The sequence below is a fragment of the Agelaius phoeniceus genome, chromosome 1, assembly GCF_051311805.1.
Source record: "Agelaius phoeniceus isolate bAgePho1 chromosome 1, bAgePho1.hap1, whole genome shotgun sequence".
Classification (NCBI taxonomy): domain Eukaryota; kingdom Metazoa; phylum Chordata; class Aves; order Passeriformes; family Icteridae; genus Agelaius; species Agelaius phoeniceus.
Genome location: NC_135265.1, coordinates 67,263,520 through 67,275,519, shown reverse-complemented (window position 1 = coordinate 67,275,519; position 12,000 = coordinate 67,263,520). Strand labels below are relative to the sequence as shown.

The 12,000-nt window shown below is 36.6% G+C and overlaps 1 protein-coding gene across 1 annotated transcript in view; it reads right to left on the bottom strand.

Moving 5' to 3' along the window:
- The window catches only part of LOC143695789 (uncharacterized), a 179,989-nt gene that overhangs the window by 87,234 nt on the left and 80,755 nt on the right, over positions 1-12,000 (bottom strand). Inside the window, exons 13-14 of the mRNA XM_077190996.1 lie at positions 10,771-10,932; positions 3,235-3,317 (exon numbers count right to left, since the gene is read on the bottom strand). Of these exons, the coding sequence (XP_077047111.1) occupies positions 3,235-3,317; positions 10,771-10,932 (245 nt within the window). The remainder of the gene's footprint in view (positions 1-3,234; positions 3,318-10,770; positions 10,933-12,000) is intronic.

Here is a 12,000-nt window from a genome sequence, read left to right as displayed (position 1 = left end):
ACTCTGCCAGTGCAAAAATCTGGATGTAAGTAAGTCATATGGAAGGAACTGACCTGGGAATTGAGTTAATACTGTTTGGATTCTTTTTTTTTCCCCTTTTTTTTATTAACTGGGTTAGCTCTCAGCTGGACCCATTCTGATCCAGGCCACTCTGCCCCAGCTGCCAGCACAAAGGAGAGGGACAGTACCTCATCCTTCAGTGCTGGTGCCAGCTTATGCTCATTTAAACTACTCTATGAGCTACAAAGTAGAGGATCCTGATTTGGCTCATCCCTGGAATAACACCTTTGCATGCACAGGGTCTGATTCAGCACTGGCATCACTGGTTTCTGAGCTGACTACCAGATTCCCTGGATGTTTGGCATTATTGCCCCTGGACAGAGAGCCAAACATCACTTCCACCAAGAAACACAATGAGGTCATAATTTACCAGACAAACATCTGCAGGTGACTTCCATGGCGATATCTATTAATACCTTCCCAGGCACAATACCAAACTCTGCAAAGGGTTTGCTAACATTTAGTGAACAAGTCTAGAGAGGGCAAGTGGATAGATGCATTGGTGCAGTCACATCACTCTGCACTTTGCTAATTACAAAAACTACAAAATTTTTTTGCTTAGATCTGCTGGTTTTTGGTTTTTGTTTTTGGGGTTTTTTTAACTCTGTAAACTATTTTGCTTTAAAAGGTGAATTTGTATTCTGAATCTTGGGTTACATGGATCTCATGCACATTTTGAATTTCAATCACGACTGCCCAGCTTTATTCCCTAGAAGACAAGGTTTCAGAATCTGTAGTGTGCGCAAGGTGCCTTGTTTGCACTGATATTTTCTCCATTAAACTATTCCTGTGCAAAGTACATGTAAAGACATTATTTAAGACATAAATCCCAAAGGTGTTAAAGAGTATTATGAGTTAATTTCTCTGAGATTGTGTTTTCTTGTCTGAGGTACAAAAAGCAGGAACTCAGTCATCTGCATGAGGTTGGCATTATAACCACAGAATATGTTTCACTTCTCTCCAAAGTCACTGTGAGCATTCTCTCTTTTATTGCTACCATCCAATATCTGAATACATGCAGTGATTTGCACACTCATTGCAAAAAAAAGCTCAATTGTCCCTAATGTCCATCACTCAGAATACACTTAGAGGGAGAGTTTTGCAACTCTTTAGCATAGATGAATTTGGGGTAGGGAGGGCAAAGTAGAGAAATCTATATTCCCCAGAAAGTCGAGGTCAGATTCAAAGAACTTTCTCATTCCTTTTCAAAATAAAATAAAATAAAATAAATAAAATAAAAAATAAAATAAAATAAAATAATTAAGAAGTAAAAATTTAAAATAAAAATAAAATAAAATAAAATAAAATAAAATAAAATGCCTAATAATAAAAATAATAAAACATTTTAAAAATGATAAAAATAATAAAAAATAAAAAATAAACAATTAAAAATAAACAATTAAAAATTAAAAATTAAAAATTAAAAATTAAAAAAATTATTTAATTTTTTTAATAAAATAAAATATCTGTTTACAAAAAGAAAAGGGACTTTGAGGAGAATAAACATGAACTTAGACTTTTGTCTTTTTCTTTAAGTATGTTCTTTGCATTAGTTTGTCATTATTTCCTATATACAATTGTTAGGTAAAGTCATTTTAGAAGATGCTTTCCAGAGATACAATTAGGCCCAAATTATATAAATCAGGCCAAATGCCTAAATCTTGAACATGCTAAAACAAGATTCTTTCTGAACATTAGGATTCACTCACCCCATTAAAAAATGAGGGGCTCTCACAACCTCTGAAAGGAGATTTCACATGCTCACATTTCTTTTGTGCAGAAGGATTCTCATAAGAGGCTCAGTTCAGGAATCTATTCAAACATGTCAATAACTGTAAGCTTGTGAGTCATTTCAGTGAGACCAAAGGGACTAGACAGTGCTGAATTGCCCATGGGTTTATGCACCTCACTGAAACCAGGTCACTTTAATGTGGCTTTGAGAGCCACCCACAACTGAAGTTCCTATAAGACTACAGCATTTTGTTCAAAGGCATTGTGCTATTATGGGATTGTAGGAAATGAATTTCACTCTGCCACTCCCATGGGTTGGGCCGGGTTGCTTTGCCCATTACACCCACTCCATCGGTCCTTAAATCATCCCTCCTCTATATATAAGGCTGAACACACTCACACATGCACACCTCAGTCTGCAGCTAAATTTATATGAAACTCTGTTTTCTTCAAGTTACCTTTATCTTCCTGGAAAAATAAATCACATGGAAACTTAGACATCGAAAGACAAGGGAATATCCAGCTGGCCAATCTGGTTTTGCTCACAAATGTAGATCATCACTCTACTAAAGTTGGAAGTTGTAATTATAATCCTCAGCTATTGAGTATTTGTGCTACACTGCACAAGTTTTTGGGTACTTGAGTACTGTGGCGATTTTTGGTTATGGGCAATTAAAAGGATTAAAAATGCTTCAGAGTGTATCTAGAGCAGGGTAAGACAAATAACCAGAATTATTAATTTGAATGTTCATTCTTGCAGTTCATTCACTGCAGCCATACTGATTTAAGGATAGAAGTGGAGTAACACTTACTGAGAAAAAATTGCAACTATCATTGGAAAATACCTAATTTAATAATACAGTGCAGAGGGAAGCAATTTTCAGGAATACAAAATCTTCTTTGCGTCTTGCTTCTCAGGATCTACATTAAATCTGAAAGTTTCTGTAGCATCTCAACCTGAAAGTGTTATCATATTGCAGATAAAATTCCACAGTTACTTGTACTGAGGACACAATATTTGTTCACAAATTGATGGTGTCCTTGGCCATGATACTACAAATACGGATACTAAAATTTTCTGATCGTCCTCTGCACAAGTACACGAGAGCTTGAAGTTTATGGATGCATATGAAACATATCTCATGTTTACACATTACTGAAGTTATATCATCCTGCAGCTTGATCAAGCTTCTGTTGTTTGATTGCTTGGTGGTCCCTCCTCCTTTGAAGTTTCATTGCTAGAGAGATTAACTATACAGGAGACAGCAATACACCTGGTCATGTGAAGCCTTATTGTGGCTATTAAAAAATTCATAGGGATAGATTAAAGAAACACAACAACCAGAGCAAGCAAGGCCACAAATTGTTCTCAAATGACACAAGCTCCAGTGGCTTCTCTGTGAGCTTTAAGGGAAATGGTGATGTTCATATCAAAACCAGTACCTTGTGATGTCCTTCTTGGACCTCCTTCAGCCCAAACGAGCCACAGTGCTTGTCTGCATTGCCATGGCAATCTTGGTAATCCTCTGTAAGGAAAAAAAAAACGCAAACAAAACCAATTCTAAATTAATTTTATATTTGTGCACAAGGTAAACCTCTGGAAAGGATTCAGCTGGGTTTTGGTCCCTCTCCCAACAAGATGCTGACTAACTTCAGGCCAATCGTTTTTCCCCTTCATCTGAGTTATAAATAGGTGGCTATTTCTCTCCTACATTCTGAAAGTGTTAGTATGATAAATGCAGAGAAGACTTCAGATGCTGTGGTGTTGGAAATAACAATTGCCTAGATGAAAAACGGGGAAAATTAGAAATAAAGAAATAATAGACACGAGAAGAGTGACAGAGGAGGGTATTTTAAACACCCTGGGAAGTGTTCTTTAGAAGACAGAAGGAGGTTAATTTTATTATACGGGCATAGTTGTGGATCAAGAATGAGGCACAGGGACACGAAGTACTAGAATAAACTTTTCTTAGAAAACACAAGTCACGCATCCCTCAAGCTCCTGAAAAGCACTGGAGCTGTGACCTGTGGAATGAACAAAAATGTTCTCCCACATCATAGTAAGCAGTGGTGTGGCAAAAATAAAAGTCTGTATTACATGTTTTAATGTACGGCACATGGAGAATAAGCCAAAAACACACTTAACAATTATTTCTATTATTTTCTTTTTAAGATATGTTGAGTTACACACAGTAAAAGACAGTCAAGTTTATTTAAAATCACAGTACAGGAAGGATCTGCTCTTAGGTGTTACAGTGGTTGATACACAATATATACACATACCATGTCACAGTTTTAAGTCTGTGTTTGTGTACACACCTATGGATATATTTCTTACTTTCTACATATATATAGACTAACGTACAGGTGTATCTATGTTGAGGAATGAGGAATTTACAGATATTTACATCATCTGGGGTGAAAGAAGAGGCCTACTGAAATCAGCAAGACAGCTTAAAATCCTGCTGCTGGGTATGTCACGTGTGCGCACACATGCAGTATAACCTGTTCAAACTGTCTCTACATATTTTGTATATGGGATACCTGTATGGACCCATAAAAACACATTAAAATATAAATATACCTTTGTAAAGATGGTTCTTGTGGTTTTCTTTGTTTAATTTTTCTTCTTCATTTTTTTTCCCCAGTGCACAAAAATGGGTTTCCAAACAGCCTTGCTGAAATGATGAATACTTTAACAATGTTTTTGGAGTCAAATGAATAAAGCAGTAATTATCTTGGCAAAAAAAATAAAGGACAATAAAAAGAATAAAGAAAACAATAATATTCTACATTTAAGAAATGGGAGGGAGAAGGACCTCAAGTCTGTTATTTAATCATGACGTGCTCTTTTTATATTTTATTTGTAAGGCTCTGAATGCTCTTTTCTTTGTATACCAGTGAGCTCATTACTTTAATTCCTCATAGATTTCTCTGAACAATTTTTGCTAAGTAAAAACACAATGTAATTCTTCAATAGCTGTAACAGTAAGAAGCTGCTCAAATTAAAGATCAATAAAAAGTACAGAAAAAATCTGTATGAAAATAAATAAATAAAAGAGGAGATGGGAAATGCTTGCAATTAGACAGGATGAAAAATCTAAAAAGAAATTAAATTTAGTTGTAATACATTTCCCATTCTTTTCTTCATGAAAATTACTACTGAAGTGGTTTTTTTTCTGTAATTTAAATGTTAAGCTGCCAGATGTGTGTCTCATGCTTGAAGAGTTGAAGCTTTGCATTATTTAGCATATTAAGATTCACAGAATTTAAAAAAGGGCTCCTTTATTGCCTGGAGGTTCTAATTAAGTAAACCTTAGCCTGGTACATTTAAAACTTGCAATACAAGAGATTTTACTTCCTTTTTTTCTCAGTAGCCAAATCTCATCAATATAATAAATATGGAAAATACTTAAGATGATACAATTTTTCTTTGGCTTGAGGAATTAAACCTATCTATTATTTTAAGAAGTTTTTAATAGAGGCCAGCAATCAGAAAGACATTTAAAGACTCCAGTCTACTTTTTAATCATTGGAGTTGCTCCTACTTAGTGGTTGGGGGGAAGGGAATGTGTCTTATAAAACTGAGCTGTGTAGAAATTTTCTTCCACATGCAGAAAACAAAGCAGTTCTGAGAGAGAAATGAGAACCACACCATTCTTTATTATTAAATTTCATTTTACTTTTTTATAACTTTTATAATTGACCACAGAATCCTAATAAAGCATTAATTAGCTGCACTATCAGCAATTTCTCCATTGAAAGAGGTGGGACTGCTGCATCAGAAACTGTAATAGCATAGAAATTCCTTTGACATAGAGTACCCATAAATCATACCTTAAATACAGTTATTTTTACCATTTTAGAAAATGTCAAAGGTGTCAACTTTGTCCAGATATAACACTTAGCAGTGACTATTTTAGTAAATTGACTCAAAATACATTTTGTTCCCTGACAGGGGAACATAATATCATTCATGATAAAAATGAACAATTTGAGGAGGAGAAAACAGCACCAAGAAAGAATGATCAGAGACAGGTATCATAGCTGTGACAAAGGCACAGTGGCAGATGTAGACTCTCTGTTAATGGACTTATTTGGAAGTCAAGAAACATACGCATAAAAGCAGGAAAATATGATTACACCAGAGCATGGAAAAGGCAATAAGATTCTTAACCCAAAGTTATAAATCTGTGATCAGCTATTAATAAGAAGTCCAACTGAATAAGTTAAATGTCTCCATTCATATAAGACAAATAGGAAAAATAGGGTGGCATTTTTTCCCACCACTGTGGAATGGGCATGACAAAATCAATGTCTGGATTTGGAAAATAATGGTGATATGAAGGTTATTTGCAGACCTTGACAATGCTGAGAGCAGTGATTTTTGGGTCATATTAAGTCCCAACCAAATAGTTTAGATACCACATGGATCATGCCTGATAAGGGATACAAAGAAAGGGTTACTGGTACAAAATCCCTGAGCTCTTCTGGGACCTGAGTTTTTAAAATACCATGGAAAGAGGTTGGAAACAAAACCATTATTGCTACTCTGTTACCTTTCTCCACATCAGCCTTCTCAGGGCAATAGCAGAGCATAATAGCATGGCCTTTAAAATCACCCTTTAGAGGGTGTCTTACTGCTTCCAAAGCCTTGGAGAATAAAACACTTTTTACCCTCTGCCTTCAGCCTGGAAGTTATCATCTTTGGTTATGTCTTCTGTAACAAGTACTGTGGTGCAATAGGAATGAACCTGTAGAATGTAAGCAAGGTTTGGGGCGACACCACTGAACAGTGGGGACCCCACTGTGTGTTGAAGATTTCATGTCAGACCAGCTGTTTAGTCTGGCCCTGGTAACTGGCCCATTAACACCTGATATATACATTTAAAGTATATCCCCTTGCTCAGCTTCACCCTAAATGCATATAGGTCTGATACTACAAAATATTTATTATTTATTTGGGGGGGGGGGGGAGGGGCGGGGGGGGGCATGGGGAGTCTAAATGATTTTTTTAAAATATGGGCAAAAAGAAATTGCACAGCTAGGAAATTACACAAGTTTGATGGGAACTACTTCTGATTTATATGGGGTCAAAGAAGAGAAGAAAAGTGCAATGCCTTCTGATAGCTGCAATCTCTCTAAGTCAGTAGGAAAGGGGTTTAGAGTGGTACAATCCAAGACTGAAGCAGAAGACAAAGAAATCACCACAGCAGGAACAGAAAATAAGATGAAGATCCTATTTAGACTCCCTTCCTAGTAATGCACTGGTCTATGGGAAATCAAATAGCATGGCAAGAGCTGGAAAATTGAAGAGTTTGAATTGTGAGGATTTCAGAACCAGAATCTGACTTTGATCCTAATTGGAAAAATCAATGCAATCCTTTATACAGTCCTGCTCAGAGAAGGAAAAGACCAGCACAGAAAGAAGTTTCTGCCGTATGTGGCTCTGCCTCTGGGGCCCTACCTGTATTAAAAAATGAGGCCCAAGTAATCTTCATTTTATAATATCACTTTGTTTCCTTTAAAGTGGCACCCATGAGGAAAAACAGCCTTTTCTTGGTTTGGATTGGTTTTTTGTTTCGGTTTGGTTTGTTTTTTGGTTTTTTGGGTGTTTTTTTGTTTGTTTAGGTAAATATTTTTGCATCTGCATACAAATTTTATGTAGAAGCAAACAGCACCTCAGTAGGGAAAGAACATCATTGCAGTATAAGGGGAAATATTGCAATGAAGATTCACTGGTTTTCATAAAATTGTTTCTGAAATGCTTGTGAGCATAAATACAATCCTCTCAATGAAACAATTTCTCACTTATATAAACACATTTTAACAAATGTAAAGCCTTCTCTCCAAAGGCAATGATAAAATTAGAATGAAGCTGTTTTTGTGTTTGGTATTTTGATATTGAAGGAACATTTTAATAAATTCTGAATACAGTTTTGAGTGTTATCTGCTGCTCTGTAATAAGCCCCTTGGTTAGCCTGATGCCATCTTTGCTTAGACATTATTCTGAAGCTTTGTTCTGACAGAAATGTCTTTTGATGTCACAAAAGGACAAAATTCACTTCCCAACGTTTCTCCACAAATGCAGGAAGGGTGTTGAATTTGAAACCTTAAATATGAACAATATTGAACATCTTATTTTCAATACTCAGTTTGTTTTAGAAGACAGACATCAAGCAAAAGATTCCTTCTGAGGTAGAAGATCTGAAAATAGGAGCTAAAACTTTATCCTGGGTATGCCCTAGAAAGGTGATAGAATCGAGAGCTGAAGGAATCACAGAGGTTCTGTCAAATCCCAAAAATGAGCAGAATGCCAGTTGCTTGTAAAGTTTGACTAAGACTAACAATATTTATGAGAAATATTTCATGTGTTTCTAGGGGTTTTACTTGTGGTGCCTGCAAACTGAGGGCTTTGAAAAAAGAAATTAGGCTTCATATGAGAGAAAGGGGATAAGGTGCCTGCTGGGATGAGTATTGGTGGAGAAAAAAATGCAGGCACTGTTGAAGCTTCAAATTAAACATCCAGTACAGTACAAATCCTAGTTTATATGTCATCCTGCAGAAAGTATCTGGGGATTTCAAAATGAAGCTTTTTTTCTCTCCATCATTCTGAGTGCAGATAATGAGTTTAGTGGTGACATTACTGACAGTGTTCCATCACAGAAGACCAATGCTTTAGTGATGTGACTTTTGAAACAACTTTTTCATTAAAATAATATGCAATAGATGCAGTACCAGAAACTGAGCTGATCAAGGAAAATTTCTGTTGTGTCATGAATAAAGATAAGCAAAAAACTTTTTTCACCTAATTCAAAATGCATGTATATTTTGGAGATCAGCTTGTAGTTCAGGTAAACTCAGAACTTTTTTTTAATTATTTTTTTTTTAAGTCCTCAGTCAATTATAGTATTATCTCTTAAATATACCTAGGCAGATGTGATGATGATGCAAAATAATGCTCTTTGAACCTTGCTTTGATAAAAGTTGTGGTAATTCAGTACTTTCCAAATCAGGCCACTTCTGTAACTGCATCGTTTCGGGGTATTTGTAAGAGGCTGTCTTGAACTGAAAATGTGGGTTCTAAAATGCTGTGTTTGCCACTGGGTCTCTGCCAAACTCCACATAAATATTTTGAATAAAAATTCAACATGCTAGTTTTAGATCTAGATAAACATTAGTGATGGGAAGAAGGGAGAAGGGATACCTGTCTACCTGCACAACTAATAACTGGGTTTTAAGACACACTCCAAAGGTGGAAACATCCAAATGTTGGCAAGGAAAAGAAATCAGGAAAAAAAAATTAAAAGCAAACAAAAGCAAATTTCAAACACCACTAAGCATTATTTTAAAACCCTTTTGTTCATGTAGGCTACTTAGGTTTTTTACTATTTTGAGTATTTTAAGTTGCTTTGCACAACTAATGTTGGGTAAATGAACAAAATAAATTTCAAAGTAGATTCTACTAATGTAGAAGTTGAACAAAATTTCTAAGCTAGGGCTCTGTTCATATCCTTAGAAGAACCAACATCTAGAAAAGACACGTAAGGTGTTGATCTTATCAGGACACATAATGAGAACCCTTGAAAGATTGAAAATAATTATTATTTTTTTCTGTAATATGCTTAACATTTTGTCACAAGCACCCTTTTAACAAAAAATGACACCAGCTCTGTATTCTACTTCTCACTCATCTATGATAGTCAGTGTCGATATTCAGCATTTATGAATCCTGTCTTGGCAATGCCATACTAGCTCCTACCTTTATTTGTGCCCACTTAACATGAGATACTCAGCCCGTGCACCTATAATAGCAGATGCATAGTTCTAGCCTTCCTGGACAGTCAACAGAGCAAGATGGCTCCAAAGAAATTGGTTTTGAATGACATTTCATGAGTTGCTGTGAAAGGGAAGTTGGCATTAGCTTCAAAATAACATTCATCCAAAATTCTACTGCATTATCTCAGGGAGCCCACAGACTTGAAGAAGGTAAGAAGCTACTGTTTACACAGATAAGAGGTAGCTGTCAGACCTCAGGTAGCTCTCTCTTACCTAACATTTCACAATTCAGTGTCTAACCGTGACCTATTACAGCTTCCTGGTACAGAAGGAAAGTCACCCTCTCCCTTCAAAAGGTGTGATTAATTTATTCCCACTTGCACTTTCATCTCCTTGCACTGGCCTAGGCTATGAAGTGGGAGTAGATATCCAGATATCCTTGATACCTTCAAATACCTGTCTCATGGTAAATCTGCCTCTGGCCATCATGGTGGTCTTTGAGTTTAGGAGAGGACTTAGGGGTTATATTACTCAATTCTCAGATAAATACATTTTACCTGGGACTTCAAAACAAAAAAAATACTAAACTAACAAAAAAATCCCAAAGACAACCAATAAACAAATAAACAAATAAACAAAATCAAGATAATAAAAAACCACCATAGCAACTTCCCAGGCTTTGCCTTCGGAAGAAATCCCATGCCCCAGAAGCAAATGTTACCTGATGTAAATACAGACAGGCACTTTTATGCAATTTAGCTCAGCACAATTAACAAAGGATACTGCTATTAATGTGCTGCAGGAAGAAAAAAGTACTTCCCAAGCACCTAACAGCAACATGTTGTGATCCATGGATATAAATGACCAAATAAAATGAAAGGATGTAAAAATGTCACGGAAACACCAGCCGTAATCTAATGTTGTCAGTGCACTGCACACACACCTTGTAATTACTAACACATTTGGCCTACAAATATATTTTAGACAGGAGACTCCACTGCTTCTGTACCTTTTTGCCTAAGCTGCTTTTGATCCCTAACAATTGATTTAAACTCTTCCATCACTTCCTTTGCCCAGTGAAATAATGGCGAGATGATATCACAGGGTGAGGGGGAAGGCAAATGGGGGTATTTACACACATGCCAGGCAGATCTACTTGCAAACTTTCAGTAAATTAAGTAACACAATAAAACTCCTAACCTGCTGGAAGCATTTTAAGCTCTTCTCTTTTCCTCACAGCTTCTTCTGACACACACACTTCTCCTCCTTTCGCAGCATTAAACTGCTTTTCCACTTCCTTTACAACAGTGGGAATACTTCCCTTATGGGTGTCAGGATCTTTCGGGGAGGTCAGAGGTTGCCCTGCAGAGGAAATGACAAGCTGTGAAATGTAAAAGAACAATTCCTTCCACATGTTTCCTTGCTCCAGGAGCAGTAAGGGGTTGTCGGCTAGCATCACGATGGGATGGGCCAGGCCTTTGTCTTAGCAGTCCTGTCAAAACTAATTTACAATTAAAGACTTGTGCAACTGTTTAAAGCTTTACAACCCTGGTGAGTTTCAAGGACTGCTGAAGCCAAGTGGTACAAACCAACCTTATTAACAGCAAGGCAGACAGTCAGAAGGAAGGTAGAACAAAAAATACTCTAAACTGTACAGTAACCAGAAAAATTGTACACCTGAAAATTGACTCTCTCTCTCTCTAATATTTATTTCTGTTATAAGCTCATAGTCTGTGAACTAAAGACATTTCAGTGGTTCTAACTCTTCTTCTGGTTGATGCATAGGGCACAGGAGCCACATGCACTGCTGTTAGACAGCAGACCTTGCAAAGGGAAAGAAAAAAATAAAGTGCAAGAGAATAATGAGATATTTGTTCATTGTAAAAAAAAAGAGTGTCCTTAAAACCATTCCCAAACAGCTGCATATTTTTTCTTTTTGCTCCCACAGTAGAGCAGGGGCGAATAAGGGACAAGGAGACTGTCTGGAAAGAAGATTTTAGACTCAGAAAATCTGCATGTAGATGTTTAGTCCAACACAAAACAGCTGAGGTAGAGGAAGACTTTCTGTGCAACAACCCAGCAAAGCAATAGCAACAAACATTTCTGCTAGCCCAGACACTGGGAGCAGTGTATTCATGCTAATGCGACGCTGTACCAGTTCTACTACAGCAAGATCATCCTGGGGCTGGGACCTAACTAGCTACCTTTGAACACTTTCCCTCAAAATCTTGTCTGATAACACCTTTCCTCCAGCACAGTCAGGCTAAGTAAAACTTCTTTCTTGATTTCATACTCCAGAGCTTGGGAAAATTACTGCTTAAAAAAAAATGCACAATCAGTCATGACTCTTTAGGTTCACCAAAAATACATGAAGCTTAGAACTAAAAAATAGAAAAGTACTACTTCAGTATCCTAATCCCCAGTGACTGT